At 44.7% G+C, this 17,936-nt stretch overlaps 1 protein-coding gene across 1 annotated transcript in view; it reads left to right on the top strand.

The window, feature by feature from the left end:
* The window catches only part of prr36b (proline rich 36b), a 36,642-nt gene that overhangs the window by 16,626 nt on the left and 2,080 nt on the right, over nucleotides 1–17,936 (top strand). Inside the window, exons 2-5 of the mRNA XM_006805063.3 lie at nucleotides 12–743; nucleotides 1,110–1,197; nucleotides 10,992–11,212; nucleotides 12,905–16,045. Coding sequence (XP_006805126.3) covers nucleotides 119–743; nucleotides 1,110–1,197; nucleotides 10,992–11,212; nucleotides 12,905–16,045 — 4,075 coding nt within the window. The 5' untranslated portion in view covers nucleotides 12–118. The remainder of the gene's footprint in view (nucleotides 1–11; nucleotides 744–1,109; nucleotides 1,198–10,991; nucleotides 11,213–12,904; nucleotides 16,046–17,936) is intronic.

The raw sequence follows: 17,936 nt of genomic DNA on the forward strand, positions 1-17,936 counted from the left end.
TCTCCTTCCAGACTAACCCTTAACATCTGCAGAACGCATCTTGACCTGTGGCTGTCCCGCGCAACTTACCCCAGTCAGCCCTGCCTTGCAGTGTCAGACCACGGCCATTCGAGGGGAGATGAAGCCGGATGGGGTTGCCACGGCAGCGCTGGAGCCAATGGAAACATTGGAATCCAATCCCGTGAATGATGGCGCACCACCCGGGGAGCCCAATCAGGCAGCCAGCGGGGTGGAAGAGGTGATGCCACAGCAGCTGGGGGGTGAAGGAGATCAGGAAAAAACACAGGGAGACCAGGCCAAGGAAACCCCAGCTGCCAAGACCAACAACAAGACCTCGGGAGACCCCAAAGCCAAGAGTACCAACAAGACCGCGACCAAGACGAAACCCGGCAACACCACTCAAACCAAGGCTACAACCGGCTCACGGCCCAACACATCGCAGAGCCGCGTCTCAAACGGTGTGTCCAAACCTCAGACCAACGGTGTTGCTAAGAAGACCACGCCTGCAGCGGACAAAAAGAGCACCCTGACCTCAGCTTCGTCGAAAAAACCAACAGGAACTGCCGGCGCCCCAGCCTCCAAAACATCGGCTAAAGTGTCTGAGAAGAAAGCCACGGGGGCCGCTCCTGCCACCAACGGCGCAAAGTCAACCACCGGAACGACAGCAGCCAAAAAGACCCCATCTACAAATGCTAATGGTGTCAAATCCAATACCGCTGCAGCAGCTGCTAAAAAGCCCCCAGGTTGGTGAAAATGTCATCAAGATCAGCGTGAAAAGACAAATATAATTCTAGCATTCTAGCAAATGTTTTCAAAGCTCTAATGAGGAGTGTTCATTGTAATGTGATGATATGCATATAGCTGCTCATCAGATGAATTCAGCTCACATATTAGACATGCTACAGTGACTCCTGCTAAACTATAAATGTTTTTGCCCTAGATCCTTGTGACACACTGGATAAAAGCTCTCTGCCTGACCTATATCTGAGGAAAATTATTATTATATACTTCTTTACTACAGCATATAATAATGTTCTTATTGTTTTACACTGCTGTCTTTTTTTTTTTTTGCCTTTTTCCCCTCCTCTGCTCTTCTGTCCTGTCTCCAGCTCCCAAGCCTGCCTCTGCAACTTCCACCAAGCCCGGCTCTGTTGCCTCACCCAAACCCGATAAGCCCCCCGTTTCCAAGACAACCAGGTAGGTGTGACATTTGCGTTGGACTGAAGCCTCAGCCGTGCTCAAGTGTGTGAATCTGTTTACACATACAAGCACGCACAAAGATACTTTCTGTGCGTTTGTAGATAACACAGGCTGCTATCTATAACGCAGACGCAGACTCCTCCAGGCAAAAATGTTCAGTGTTCTTTTCTTCCTTTTGAAAACTGCTACCAAATTTCAAAATTTGCTTCAGAACAGCTGCAAATGCAAATGACAAAAGTTGCAGGGACTGAGCTAAGCACTACAAATCTCTTCAGTGCCAAGTGAGAAGCAGTTAGTTCAAAAGGCTTTCACTTGGCTACAGGTTCAAAGAGGGCGCTGTTTAAGAAAGAGCACCCTGGGGGAATCGGGGACAATGGTCCCCCACATACAGGCTCACAGGGGCCGGGCATAAGTAGGCCAGCAACAAGGCAATGTCAGAACAAGCCTTAGAGTAATGCCTTGCAGGCTTTCATCATTATACAGCATTATTAATAAAACAAGTTTGGGGAGGGATTTAGAGAGTGGAGGATGAGCGTTGGGAAGATGAAACGAAGAACAAGATATTTTTCTGGGTTTTTTTGGTTTTTGTTTGGGTTTTTTTGCTCTTTCTGTGTGGCAGTGTGTGCTGTGACACTATGTTTATGTGGAAATCAGATCAACATGTGTTCCTCACCTGAGTCATGCTGTATGCATGGTGCCGAATCCTGAGGTGACTTGGCAACAGACCAAGAGAGGAGGCTGAAGGAGGCCTTTGTCTGACGCCGCGATGATCATGATCAGGCAGAGGAGCCTTTGGGACTCAAGCTGCTCTTTGAATAGCTGATCCTTCTGCCTCGTCTTTGACTTTGTTTGTTTTGTTCATGCAAAGCCTCCTTTTTTTCCCTGTCGTGTTATGTCATCTTGTTGGTATGTCTGTGTGTAGACCCATTGTTGAGTTCGAAACACCATCTCAAAGAGATTGCATTATTTGGAGTAAACAAATAGCCTCTGAGAGATCGACCATGTAAGCATTCCCAGGAAGATGCTAAAAGTTGGACATTTTAGAAAATAATAAATTGGAAAGATATCAAATTTAAAAAAAAGGAAATAGCTAGCCTAGCTCAGTTTAGAGGTAATAACCATTCTTGGCCACTAACTCCTCTGAAGCTCACTAATTACAGCATCTTGTTATAACATGTTTTTAATCCACCCAAAAAGCAAGTGTCCAAAAATAGCATCTTAAAAGAGTTCAAACTAGACACAAAGTGCTTAGTGGGCTTAGAAAGCATTAGATCAGGTCAGGGTTAGATGTTTCTTTCTCATATTCTTTAGGCTAGGCTAAGCTAGCCCACTGCTTTTTGCAACTTTGTGCTAGCATGACGGTGGTAACAGTATATTTAGAAAGGTTAATAACAAGAAAGACCAGCTAAGCTACTTCCTCAACAGCAGAAGGGTCTGTTAACTCAACTTCCAGATGAACAGAATCAACTTCATTGGATTTCCTTACCTGAATGATCCAGATAAATCTCTTTATTACGTTTCTTCAATACCAAATTAAGGAATTATAAACACTGTCAAATATCATAATTGCTGACATTAAAAATGCTTTTCAGACACACATCTGCTGCTGTAACAGAATGGAAGACAGCCTTTTTAAAGCCTTTTCTTTATATTGGACAGCAGAGGGAAGACAAGAAAGCTGGGAGAAAGTGCAGAGCCATAATAGTCTTACGGTGAGCTATACCCGCTCCCGAAGATGGTCCTTATATGACCGAGGAAAGCTCGATTTTGTTTGTAGCTAGCTCCCCTGTTCTCTTCCCTATTAAATCACTGACAGTATGTTATATATTGTATTAATACTATTCACTATACTAACATTTTCCTTCCCAGCACACACTGGTTTGTCAACCACTTTCTCCCACCTGACCCGCAAAGTGTTTTAGATCCTCCCCACCCCCACCCCCGTCCATTCTCTCACTCTCCCTGTGCCACGGGTAACAGTTGGATTGAGGAGATTACACTCAGATTACAGCTTTATGCAATGGTTGATGTACAAACATCTTATTAAAACGAGTTACACAAGGGCACTTTGATAATCTATATTGCGGTGCAATTTACTCATGTGCAGTGTTTATGAACTGCTCTGATGATTTCATTTCTGTTATACCGACTGGCTCCGTCACGTCCCACCATTGTGCATCAGTCTCCACTCCTTGGAAATATAAAACCATTAAACACACATGAGCACTATCAGGGTTAGGGCTGTATTCACTAGTTAGTTCATTACCAGTGTTTAATCAGCAATTTATCTATGCAGATGAAACTCACTCGCAGGTGTTTTAGTTGTGCATCACATAACACTTTAAAACATGTAATAATAATTTTACATTAGCTTTAGAAATCTGTAACACTCTATATACCCCATGAATAATAAACAGGAAATTGACACACTGATCACAGGACTAACGCCTTGTGGGTATCTCTAACACGCCAGCAGCTTTGACTAACCAGCTAGTGTTTCGTGGCCTCGGTGTGAGGTCAGGCTCACTGATGAATAATGAAACCTTTATCACAAACCAACAACAAACACAGAGTATATCAATACACAGCACAGACAACGTTATATGTCCCAAAGTAATCTGAATCTTGTCGTTCCCTCCTTTTATTGGGCACCAAACATAACATTATATAGAATTACATTTCTTATTACATGAACTAGTTAAATAGATTAACTGACTTATTATCATTTTATTGATTGGTAATAGTAAAAGTGAATTAACTATGAATTTAACATTTATTAATTATTGGGCACTGACTGATGATTATTAGATGCTGGATTTTTATTTACTCGCTTACACTGCCCGATCCTTCTCAGATTATTGTGGGATTGTGTGTTGCTAGCGGGGACACTGTAAAGTGCCCAAACTATGGGCGAACGATGCATTATCAAGACTCGCAACACAGTTGCACGTATCCCGCCTCTTCTTTACTTTTTAAAATTTCATTTAATGGCTAAAATCATTTTTTTTTGCTTTTCTAAAATTGAATTTTGCTTGAATTTAGTAACAGGTTAGCTAATCAGTGTTATTAGCCTCCTGTTCCAGTTGAAAGAAATTTAAAAAAAAATGTATCTGTTAAGCTGATATCTCAGGTACACTCACGTCAGCAAGTGCTAATTCGTTGCTTTGTAAAGGTAAGGTTACCAATGACTCACTGCAAGAGATTGGAAGTGGAAATAAACTCACCCGTTTCACTCTTTCCTGTCAACCATAGTGCTTTTGCAGACATCCGCTGTTCAGTCTGTGTCACACAATTAGCATTATAGAGGGTGGATATTGTTACATTAATCCAGCACAGCATTATTAGCTAACCGCCCCACCTCCACACACATCAACCATGTCACGGTTTGAGGCCAGATTTGCCATTTCAAACATTTAAAGGCTGCTCTGTTCCCACTTCGCCTCCATCAGTCTTTACAAAGGCTTTGTACCGCAGAGCTGGCAGGGTGAAATCCATTTATTATCCAGCGTGACTTGTGTCAGTCTTCATGTCAATCCATGTCAATATCCATGTTTTACATTGAAATCTTAACACATTCTCTGTTATTATTATCATTATTATCATTATTATTATTTGTAAGCATGCCAAGCTAAATCTTTAGCTAATAGCCTGAGTAGGTAACGTGAACACTTTGTTCAAAAGACTGAGCTGAGGTTGTAATTATAGGCATCTATAACATGCAATATTCAGTGCTATTGGTGCATGTGCTCATACATTGGATGTGTAGTCCAGAGAAGCCTCCTCCTGCAGTAAATCTCCATGAATCCCCATGAGAGAAGTATAACTATTAGTCACGATTGGCTCTTCTGACAGCCCCTTGTACCCTTGTGGGCATGCTTTGTTAAGTGTGTGTATGTGCATGTCTGCTTTAGTAAATGTGACGTGCTTTGACAGGGCCATAAATTTCAGCTTTAATTAGATTTTGCCCTTTTCCTACCTCACTCACTCCGTAATTCAGGCCTACCATCGGCAGAGTGGGGGAGAGCTCAACAGACACATTAACTGCCACACCAGACGCACCCTCCTCCTCCTGTTGCTGCCGCACACACACTCAAACACATTGGGGCTCTCAATTTATGCAGTGTTACTCTAAAGGCTCAGTTGATTTAATTCCGTCCAAAGCAGATTTCACTTATCAGACAAACAGCAAATGCTGGTTCACAGAGTGACATTAATCTATGTAATTTGAGGCCACTTATAAATGTTTTCTTTCTCTATTGAGCTGGAGGGTTTGGGTTTTTTTGCTAAATTGAGTTACATTAAATACAGCAGGGACTCTTTCTTGTAACTCATCCTTTCTGTTCTCTTTAACCTCGTAATCGCACTCTTAAAGTTAACAGAAAGATGGCTTTGTCAAATGAAGATGAAGCCTGTTGTGTCAGCAGTACATTACCAGCATCAAGCTTAAACTTGTTAAGCATGTTTGCAGTGTGCATGAGTATAGCTACCTGCTCACTTTATAGTATGTGCATGTCTCTGTTTTTCATAAAGGTGTTGTGTCTGGACACTCATTAAATTGTGTGTACGTGTTATATGTGCACCTGCTGTTTGATGCTGATTGCATACAGCATGTAGCATGTGAGGGAAAATATTTGTGTCAAAACACAGGAAGTGGAAATCACTGTTGGATCTTTGAACATTATATTACCTACACATGCAGCAGTGTGTGTGCTAGTAGCTTATGTCCCAAGTTGTGTGCATGAATATTTACCAATTTCTTGCCTCTGTCTTGTTTTGCATTGAGACTTGAGTGCTGGCGTCTAGCATGAAAACTGCCCAATAGGAGACTGCAGCACACTGTGCATTCCCCTTATAGGTGCTTTTGTGTGTGCACGGATGATTGCACTGGAGAAACAGCATGTCATTAGAATGCAGAGCATGTGTTCATTTGCCGATATATTGCTGTGTATGATGTGGACTTAAAGGTGGGGGGAAGGGAGGCGTACGTGCGTGCTCGCTGGACACGTAGTACACGGTCACGTGACGCCGAGCCGGGTTCTCCCGCTTGCTCTGCCGTCTCTAGCTGCGGCGTAGTGACGTGAAGACAAAAATGGTGGCGGTGGAGTATGGACGCTAAGCGATCGCATACGTCACTGATGAGCTCCCGTCACTGCTGCCAGAGATGCATGTCTTGTTAGGGCTCTACATGCAGCAAATGAGTGTTTGAGAAAGAGGCACAGAGGTGGAGAAAGGAGGAAGGAGCAGAGGGTAACTCTGCTTCAAGCAAAAAGAAAGAAATTGCCCTGTTGGAAATCAGAGGACAGATCAAGGGCATTCAGTGCTATATAAATGCACTCAGAGAAGTAGATGTGGTAGCCTTTGAGCTATCAGGATCTTTTTTTCATCACCTTTATGCTGCCCACTCAGCTGCCCATGTTCCCACATTAGTCATGGTGTTTTCCTCGCTGATGGTCCCTCAGGGATGATACATTTTTATTGGAGGGGATTGAATGCAGCCCTCCTCGTCATCTAACAAATTACTGCTGATGTAACGGTCCAACACCGGTTTGTGTGGTAAGCAGCAGCTCGTCCCACACAGTGTTCAGCAGTCCGATATGAAGACAAACAACGCACGGCGCAGGCTGTAAATCTTCCCTCGTGCCACGGGTGTGGCCAACCACTCCACGAAGCAGAGTCCCGCTGCCATGATGTTATTAGGGAGCAGCCGCAGAGCCAATTACTAAATGGATTTAGTAATCGGAGGGAGGGACAGAGTATGATTGAATGTGAGGCAGACTTGTTTGTGGGTGTTCCACTCATGATAAAGACATGTGGCAGTTCTTCAAACACTGCAGTTTTTAGTCAAACATTTCAAAGACTAGAGAGGTGATATGTTTTTATCCACCCTGCATCCTGGTTAAACAGGTCATCCACTGGAGATTTTACGAGCACTCTATAAATGACCCTAATGCCGTTACTGTTTAAGGTAGAAAAAAACTATTTGGGGAGAAGTTGAGCTTTACAGGATTGTTGGGGTATAAGAGAAGCTTTTTTTTTTTCAGCCAGAGTTATAAAATGAGGCCAGATGTCCTGTATGATACTTCTGTGATAAAGGGTTAAACAAGAGGAAACTAGTCAAGTAAGAAAATAGAAATCCACCAGAATTGAGCAAAATCTAACAGACGTGTTAAACATTGTCAACACAAGACGAGATGTGTGGCACTTTGAAGCGTGCATAAATCATTTACAGCTAGCACCGCCAGTCACATCCACACGTGAGCACAGAAAAATGTAGTCGAGTGCTTATATGGCACTTTGCTGTGACGCAGCCTGCGTGAAGTACAACAGCTGATCCGTGGATCAAAGTACTGCAGAACCATCAAGCTGTCGTCTGTGTTAGCTTCCACCTTACTTGTTTGTAACTTCCCCTCAGAGAGTGTGAGAGCTGCAGCGGTGAGTAGTGGTGAGTGACTGGATAACATGTCAGATCTGACATGTATCTGATCCTGTGCTTTCATTTAACCAACTAAGTATGCCGAGAAGTCGCACACATCCCTCACATAAACTGAAGTGTAGTACCCTGCCTGCAGTCATCATTCTCTTCGATTCGCATTTAGATAAGGTTTAGATGAAATTTCATCCAGGTTATGAATCATAGAGCCTCAAGGTGCTCATTTCCTGCTGCAGAGCAGTGTAACACCTGCATTGCTTAGGGCTACCCTACTGCAACCTTTGTCTTAAATAAAAACACCTTATTAAAGGAACAAGCGCTCTAAGGAGCAGAGCTCTGATCAGGTTCATTTAATGGAGGGGTTATCTTGCCTCTTTAATTATCACAGCATCATACTTTAATTTATCTGCTTGTCTTTGGAGAAGGAAGCTCGTCTCCACCGTAGATGGCCGTCTGTGCTGCAGGGAAGATGTCTGCCTGCACGGCTGCTTTGCTCCTGATTACTCATTTGCCTCCCCCTTTTGTCAATCTCATTATTTAAATCATAGCCCCGAATCCCGTTGGATTGCAACAAAGCACCACCAGCAGGCAGCCATGTTTTTGCACACAGCAATCCTTTCTGAGCTGAAGTGTCGTCAGTGATCCTCAGGCGTCTTTAAGTATTTTTTACAGCCCGCCTGTAGCAATGAGAGTCATCTGATTTTTCAGCTTCGGTCCATTTCTCGGTGTCGCGTTGAACAATTTGCTTTAGCCCCAATTTATAGTGTTTCTCTGAGTGAGGCCTGTGGTGGGATGAGAACAATAAACAAAGCTTCTTTCCCTTAGCACAAGCTGCCCTTTGAGTTAAATGTAGGCGCATCATTTAAAGACTACAATGAGTCCTGCAGTCTTCTCAGTCATTTGGCTGACAAGAGAACTTAATTACAGAAGCAAGCATCACCGTGTTTAGGCCTCGTCACCACAAGCCAAGTTGTGGTAAACTAATCTTGGAACACACAAGATCTAATTCTACTGTGAGATGGAGCCTTACAATACTGTGGATGTGGAGACGGCCGTGTTTAACAATGAGGAAGGAAATCATGGTAATAAATAATCAAAACCAGTGCAAGAACAAAAGAACATAAACACAAGTAAAGAAATACTGATCCAAGTAAATTGGACTGAGAGCCAGTAGATACGCATTACAACTCAACAGAAATCTCCTTCACTGTCTCCATCTCCGTCGCGCCTCCTTCTTTTTCAGTGACCTGGTTAATTTCCAGCGCTCTTTAAAGTCCTCCTGCCTTTTTGGATTATCCACATTCCTTTTATCAGGCAGATTACTGTGAATGCTCTCTCTGAATATTCCATTAGCATACTTCATCTCTAATGCCAGTCTCTATCTCTTAATTCTCCCCATTCTCTTTTCCCTGTAATTCCCATCTTTCACTCTCTAATTCAGACATCATCTTCTTTTTGTCCTGAAGAACAGATTCTAAATTTGAGAGCTTAAAATCTTAGTATCTTACTCACTAAGGCGGGATTTTACAGTTGAGATGTGGCTTTTACGCTGCCTCCATAGCAAAATTCACAGCAAACGCACTAGAACGTGAGCAACAGTAACTCCCAGATTTAGCAGACAACAGTCGGCGTCAGACATGCTAAAACAGTGAACCACAGATCAGCACGATCCTGACATGATCCAGCAGCCTCACTATTAGTAACACACCTTCACTGCCCCAGAGCCTGCATGATGTGAATCAACTGCAAAAGCTTCTTTGAACCTCCGAGTTCACCACACCCTTATCGGGTTTTCACTCTCATTTCATGTTGCCACACTGTATTCCCGTACATTTGCCAGGCTGTGAATAGCACACGCTACTTCCTCGCCTTTACGAAGTGAGCGTGCCTTTAACATAGCCCGTGCTTCCAGCTGAGGGGAGGGGTGGTGCTGGTGCTGCTGGATTTGGAAGAGTTATATTTGTTCTCCTTTCAGTATTAAAGATTAACATGGTCCCAGGCATCTTCACTCTCCCTCCACCTCCCTCCCGCTGCCTGTTCTCTTTCTGCCAGTATTAACTCAATTCTTTATTTAGAAACAGGCAGTTAGTGTAGCGTGGCCCCGGGAGACTGCACACCACAGCCCTGTCAGGACTACTAGATGTAGGTTACCTCGCTCAGACGTGACATAGGAGCCAGCATCTAGGCCAGGAGAGCCAGAGCAGGCAGAGCTGACGCACGCTGCCCCAAAGGATCACCCCCATGTGAGGAGGGAAGTGGGCAAGGAGGGATCAACTGGGGTCAGTGTGCCTCTCTGGGGCCGCTCTGACTCACCTTCAACAACTTGATTGTCCCTGGAGGAGTTTGTCATGGACTTGGAGAAAGTTTGCTTTCATACTAGTCCAGTGGTACTTCTGAGTAAAAGAAACTCATAAAATATGTATGTGGGGTAATCAGTTTGTTAGTTCTTAACTGTTGCTAATCTGCAACGTCTGCCTGGAGAGGGTTAATTGGCACTTTTAGGTTGGTATCACGTGTTTTCTGACTGCTCCAAAGGCTCAAAAGATAAAGTTTTTGTCCTGCATCTATAAATAAAAATAAAAACAAATGAAATGAATTTGTGCCAAAGCATCTCAGGGGCTGCCCTGATGGTGTATTACTTGTGTGCCTTTTGAAAATCCTTACAAAACCTGACAGGGAACTAATGTAAAGGCTTTTAAATCAGTACTCAGGTAGCTCTGAATCATTCATGCCTCCTGTCCTTAAGAGGGAAGTCTCAATAGGTGTCTACCTTATGTGAACCCGTTGACTCATTGTATTTAGCGTTGCTGCAACAGCTAATCAGGTCAGTGCGTTGGCTATTTGCACATGCTTTAATTTATTATTACAAAAGATGTTTGCACTACTCTGCACTTCATTTTTAAAATAGATGGCTAGCCTTTGTTGTCTAGAAAGATTGCAAATGAGCCATTATATATTGCTTTCATTATTAATATTATGTGTGTTTAATGTTAGTGTTGTGAGCTATGCAAGCATTGTTGCTTGTGTGTGCTCTTTCTTAAGGTACCCTTTAGCAGTAGAAGTGTCTGCTGCTGACATGTCATGCTCTTGCTCGCTGTCAGAGCCGTTCTGAAGCACTCTGAGCACAGGGTTGAGCAACACACAGTCAGGGTGAGACTTGATGTTTGCCCCAAGATGTGGGTGACTTTAAAAACTCAAATGCTTGAGTCACTTTCAGTTAATCTCCATTCCCTGAGTTCTGTAACCAGGGGATTCACTGTCTGTTAAACTCATTTCACTGTCGGTCTCATTCGTGATTTGGACATATTGTGTAGTGCAGCTTAGTATTTGCTAACCCTTCTTCTCTGTTATGTCTCTTCAGGCCTACAACCGGCACAACTTCATCCCCTCGTCCTGCTACGGGCTCATCTCGGCCACCTACTAGCAGCAACGCCAAGAGCTCCCCTGCTACAACCAAACCTGCCACTCCTAAAACTCCCTCTGCCACCGCCAAGCCGGCTACCCCCAAACCAACCTCCACTACCCCCTCTGGTGGCAAACCTCCATCTCAAACATCCAAAACCACAACCCCTGTGAAAAAAGGTAAGGAAAAGAAATGAGAAAAGAAACACAATAGCATTTGATTGCAATTAATAGCAATTGATAGCAAGTATTATGACTACTAACACATTAAAGAAAAAGAGATGTTTTTAAGATGCCAGTGATGAATAGAGCTCTGGATGACGGGTACTTCCATAGTTTCGGGCTAACAACAGACACCCCTTGATTGAAAATAAATAAATAAATGAATGAAAAAGCAGATCTGGAAAAGTTGTGATGGCGTGCTAGTCCGTACAGAAGCCTGCTCATCGCATTTTGCACCAGCTGCAGAGGAAATAGGACTACCTGTAACAAAACAAGAGTCGAGATGATGTTTCCGACAAACGTTTTCCATGCACTAGTAGGTAAACACAGGTGTGAATAATCGTTTTGATAAAAGCTCTGCACTAAATACAGATGAACGTTAATTAATGTCATTAGTAACACCTGTGTTTCCCTGTTGTGCGCTGGGAAAATGGACTTCTGAATGAGTGTTTATTCAGGGATGGTGTGTTAAAGGTTTTTGTCTGTGTTACTGGGACAAAAGGGAGAATAAATAACCACAAAGAGAAAATGAACAATAAAACTACTGTTAGCATCAGCTGTCAGCCCACCACTGGCATCTGTGCCTTTTAAACCAAAGACAAAGAGGTTTTGGAGCAGTAGCAGAGCTGAATATTAAGACTTCATTCATGTTTTGGGTCAAATACATGACATTGTGACTGGCTCTTTAGGCATCCACAAGTTTGATCACCAGGTTTTAAATCGAAGGTACAGCTGGGTGTCATCGGTGTAAGAGTGGTAGGAGATCCGTTAACATATCATGGAGTGGAGATAGAAAAGTACTGTAGGAGTACATTTTAACTACATGCATATGCATGCGCATGAAAGGCGTCACACTTCTTAGTCTTAAATAAATAAGTAAATTGTACCGTAAAGACGGTGTAATTATCAGCAATGGAGCGGCCACTGCAAAATATTCCTCATCCTGTGGACAGACTCCAAGCAGCACCAGTCTGGTTAGAGTGGCCCTCCAGCAGAACTCTAGAGCAAAACAAGACATTGAATTCTGACTTTGAAACAGGATCAGAGACACTGATACCCGTCACAGCAACCCGTACAGTCTGCCCTCCTGTGACAAAACAGGCTGGTGAGCAGTGGCTGAACTTTAAAAACAGCAGTGAAGGGTTGTCCAAAGTAAAGTGATCACATCATTTCCTCAGATGGATGTAAAAATAAAACATTAAAACATAAAATGTGTTTATGTCTGCCCGCTCTAGTATGTTATAATTATGTGTAATACTGATATGTGTTTTATGGTTCTGAGATCTCAAAATAAATGAATAAATTAATTAATTTCAATTTTATATTCCATATATTTGGCCTGATTACAGTGTTAACTACAGAAAACACAGTGGTGACTTTGAAGGGATCAATAAAACGTTGTTTGTCTTCCTCCTGTTTACAAGGGGTTGCCATAGCAGATGGATCCACATGTTTGATTTAGCAGATTTTTATTGGGGATATTCTTCCTGACACAACCCTTCTAAGGTTTTTTCTTCTGGGTCTTGACTGTACATTATGCAAATGTGTTAAACATTACACTGTGGGTTTAATCATCAATGATGTATTTTAATTTTCTACAATATCACATTGTTAAACCACCCCTTGTGTGCTTTTGTGCGTTTTTTCTAGATGTCACCAAACCATCCACGCCAGCAGCCAAAAAGCCTGCAGACTCCCCCCTTACTCGCCCTTCTTCTACAACGAAGTCAGCAAAATCCGAGACTTCCAAGTCCGCTTCAAAATCAGAGGTCACTGCCAAAAAGCCTGCTACTAACAAGCCAGCAGACACCAAAACACCTAACCGCCCCAAAACACAAGAGAGCAAGCCTACACCAGCTAAGACTCCTGGCTCCAAAACCAAGACCTCCAGCCCCAAGAAAACTGTGGGAAGCAGCACACCAACTCCTGTTAAACGCGCCCCTAAAGCTGCCACAGCCGCTGAACCTGAAAAGGAAGTTGCCGCAGCTGTAGCTGCTGCAGCAGCGATTGCTGCCACAGCAGCTGTTATTGCTGTGCCAGAACAACCAGAGCCTCCTGCAGAAGTAGCTGTGGAGCCATCCATTGCAACTCCTGAAGAAAAATCAGCAGAGCTCACACCAGAACCAGAACTAGTCTGTGCACCAGTGGCTGAATCAGTTTGTGAACCAAAACTAGAACCCGCACGGGAATCCACACCAGAACCCGCCAGGGAACCTACACCAGAACCTGCAAGAGAACCCACAGCAGAGCCTGTCAGGGAACCCACACCAGTATCTGTAAGAGAACCCACACCAGAGCCTGTCAGGGAACCCACACCAGTATCTGTAAGAGAACCCACACCAGAGCCTGTCAGGGAACCTACACCAGAACCTGCAAGAGAACCCACACCAGAACCTGTAAGAGAACCTACACCAGAACCTGCTAGGGAACCTACTCCAGAACCTGTACAAGAACTAATTTCACATCAAGAAGAAGAACCATTCCCCGAGGCATCTGTAGATCTCCTGTCTGACCCACCAGCAGAGGAGGCAGAACTGGTCCATGAAGCAGTGTGTGGTGTTCAGCTCCCTGCACAGATAGATCCTTTCAAATTTGAGGAGCCTGCCAACGACTCCCTGGGTACTACCGTCATGTCTCCTCCTTGTTCCCCACAAGGCCCTGCTTCTCCTGTCAGAGACCAACAGAATGCCTACTCTCTCCTGGGCACCCATGTCCACTCTGATCCCTGGAACATAAACCAAAGCCCAAGCAGTATGATGAACTTCCAGAGAGAAGAGGAACAGTGCCAGCAGTTTGAGGCTCAGGAGACACAAGAGGAGGAAGAGGACGAAGAGCAGGAAGAAGAAGAGAAGGAAAATTTGTTTATGCATACCCCCGCAGCTCCCGAGGCCTTTAATAACACAGTGCAACCTCACTTATTGGGTGCCTCCCCTCTGGATAATTTCAGCCCCAGAGGCCTGATCTCTCCTCATGAAAAGGAGGAGGCCGTGGAAAAGGCTGATGAGGAAATCAACGAGGATGATGATGAGGATGATGATGATGAAGATGAGGAACAAAGGAGACTGGGCTATCAGCCTTCGTCTTTGATCACTGACATGAGCACGTCTCAGCCCTCTGACGACTTCCAAGTGCGCTCCTCTGCCTTTGGAGGTTCAACAGGGTGGCACGGTGACGACTTGCTGTCTGGGATGGACTCCGAGGATGTGAGCAGCTGCACCAGCAGCCGACAGCAGGGGGTCTCAGACCTTAGTAGCACCCAGCATACCGCAATTCTGGAGGGCACCCAGAGTTCAGATGCCCTGGTTGACACTAGCCTCCGTGGTTCTGAAGGAGATGGTAACCTCATGGGTTCTCCCAATGTGGAAACCCTAGCCAATGAAGAAGAGGACGAGGATGATGAGGATGAGCGGGTGGACGATATGGATTTGAGCTCTGAGAGGGTAGACGAACACCATAAAGTTTTCCAGGAGCAAGGGCAAGATGAGGAAGAGGATGAAGACGTGGAAATGCGCAGTGAAGGAGTGATGGAGAGCTGTGAGAATGAGGATGACTTTAATGAGGAGGCACATTTAGATAACCTCAATCAATCGGGTCCTCCGCCCTCCATCCCGGCATCCTCCTGGGGCCAGACCAACCCCTTCTGTGATACCTGGGCTCAGCCAGCCTCACTGCTCTCCGTCTCCTCCCCCAGCCCCGTGTCCGACCACGGTGCTGCTGAGTCTGAAGCGCCCACCCAGTCTCCTGCCCAGGCATGTTTGGACGTCAGCGCCCCATCCTTTGCTCCTGAGATGGAGCAAGAAACCAACCTTCATCAGTCATCATATGAGGAGACAAAGGGCTCAGTTCCTGCAGAGGCTCCCACCCTACTTGCTGCCCCACCTGTAGGCATGTCCCAGTCCAGCACTCTAAGCGGCACGGCTCTGGCAGCCCAGAGCAGCAGCGAGACAAGCACACCAGAGGAACTCCGTGACTATGACAGCAGCTCTGGAGTAGAGTCCCGCTCTGACAAGCAGCAGACCCCAGTGCCCGCTTCGGTTCAGCCTGACATGGAGCAGGATCTCGGTATTCACTTAGAAAAAGGCGACGGGGAAGAGGAGGAAGCCGAGACGCTCCCCGCCGACGAGGTCCTGGGCACTGGACCCCCAACTGCTCCTGCATCCGCCCCTTCTTCCCCTTCCTCCTCGGGAGACGAGGCCAGCGATACAGAAGGGGAGATGCAAATAAATGACCCTGAAGCACCCATGATGGTAGATGAAAGTGCCGGGTTTGAGAGTCCTCCTCAGACGTGTAGCCTGCCCGCTCTCGAGGAGGACGAAGAGGCTGGGGACACACCAGCTGGGGAGGGTGAGGAGGATGGGGGTGGGGCCACCCCTCAGTCAGCCAATTCTGTAGCGTCTTACGGCTTCGACTGCACCACATCCAACTCCAACGCCCACTCCATGGCTGAGAGCTGCGGGAAGAGCCCTGGAATCTTCTCCTTGGAGAACGAGGAGCAGCTGCCAGAGGAGGCCAAAGACCCCTCCCTCATCAAGGAGCTGACGCTGCCATCGGCTGCCACCTCCGCCCTTGCAGAGGACCTGCTGGGCAGATCTGTGGACCTGATGCCTTTGGGTCACCCGGAGGACAACCATCCCAGTCTAGATGACCACCACTACATGCTGGGAGGGAAGATTGCAGCAGACCAGCTGGAGGACATCGATCCAGTCGAGGCCGAGGAATCTGGAGACACTGGCGACAACCAGGCGTCCTACTACTCTACCATATCTGATAAGACTGATAGTTTTCTGGCAGGTAACGTATAAGTCCCTCCTGTTACCCCCCGGAATGCACCTTTTCCCTGCAACCCTCCCCCTTTTACCTGTTTTCTTCTTTTGTTTTCTCTCCAATTGGGTTAGATGGTTAGAAGAAGAAAAAAAAGGAGAGCAAGATTGTAGGAAAAAAGATTTTAAAAAAATGAACAAAGGAGAAGGAAAAAAAATGACTGTAGCAATTTTTAAATGAAGCCTCCCTCTTTCATACTGTTATGGTCACGGTTATGAGTGTATGGCTTAACTCCATTTTTCTAGTAGGATGTTCTTTTTAAGTAACCCTGCTTATTCTGTAGCCCCTGATGGGGTATTGACTGATTGGTCCAATGTGACTGAGCTTTTAAACCGAAAAAAGGAAAAGGAAAAAAAAAGACAACACACAGACGGAATAATATGGACTCATTGTGTATTTATCCTACTGTTTTTACCAATCAAATGTCAATGATTTTTTGTTGTTGTTTTGTATTTGCTTATTTTTTGGGTTTTTTTGTTTTGGTTTGGTTTCTGTTAAAACCTGGTCCTCCCCTTCCCTGTGTACACACACTCCATGTTCAACAGCACCATAGCGATAGTCGCTTTTTTTTTTTATTTGTTTGTCTTCTCCTTTCAAGACTTTTAGCTATCAAAATAAAGGCTAGATATTAACACAGCAGGTTTTATTTTGCCGTTACGGATTAGTTGAAGTAGGTGTGTGCGCGGGGGGGCGATCAATAGATTGCAGTTGGCGACGCTTTTTAATGTGTGCTTCAAGAGGTTCTACTGCTCTTTGCATAGGTTGTTAAGGTATATAACGTGCAGTCACGTACAGTATGTGTTTCAAGCGTTTGGTTAAGTGGCTTCAAGCTTCGAGCCTCAGTTAGCAGATCATTTGTGTTCCAAGAAGAGACTAACGGCTAGCCTTTTTATTCGTGATGAGACGCTACATAATCTCCACATCACAGCTTTACACTCTCTGAAACCTTTTCATAGTGGGCGTTTGGTTTACTATTTCAACAGTATATTGCATGTTTAATTAACAAAGACTCTGTACTACCTGGAAATTTGCAACAATTCTACACTAGACATGATGTTCAGAAATGAATGGTTCACATTAGCTTATCTTTCAAAATTCCATTAAAACATCATTGCAAGGCATTTTTGTTCCTGTTTCCTTTTTTCCCTATGGATCCGAGCATGTCTGAATTTGTCTCCTTGTGTTTGTGTGTGTGTGTGTGTGTGTGTTTATGCAACAGTATTTCCCAAGTGGCGTCTCTTATTCTTCGCCATGGGAACTGCTGTTAAACAGGAAGTGATGTGGCCGTTGTTCAATGGTGTTGTGTCTAGATGGAATTTTGGTCAAAGTAAAAAGGCGATCCAAGATCTTCAGCACGCTTAAACCTTTGTCAACTTTTCAGATCCGCCAACACACTGTTCAGAGCACTCTCTCTCTGACAGGCAGTGCTCGCTTAAGGTTCTTGTAAACAAACAAAGATGTTCTGTGAGAGACACTGTGAGGCCTCAAAAACATTTAAATGGATCTATTATGATACTTTTCCTTAATATGACCTTAATATGTTCACGTCAGGCTTACAGCTCTGACTTGGCACAGAAGCCCCACCGAAAAGCAGCAGCCAATCAGAAGAAGGTCAGCTTAATGGGACTCCTACACTACAAACAAGCATTTAAGAAGATCGCTTAAAGTTCCTCTTCCTCCTCGTCTTTGCACAAGCACATTGCTACACTTCTTGTCACGTTGCCACCGTCAGTTGTCACAGCTGTAGTAGCAGATTGTACCCATTGTTTCACAAAGATAAAGGGGCGCAGGCATGAATTCATCGGGCTACCAGTGCTCAAAAACTGTACAGAACACATTTAGCAGCATTTCTGATTATTCT

This window comes from Neolamprologus brichardi, chromosome 4 (assembly GCF_056152115.1).
Source record: "Neolamprologus brichardi isolate AB-2024 chromosome 4, ASM5615211v1, whole genome shotgun sequence".
In the NCBI taxonomy this organism is placed as follows: domain Eukaryota; kingdom Metazoa; phylum Chordata; class Actinopteri; order Cichliformes; family Cichlidae; genus Neolamprologus; species Neolamprologus brichardi.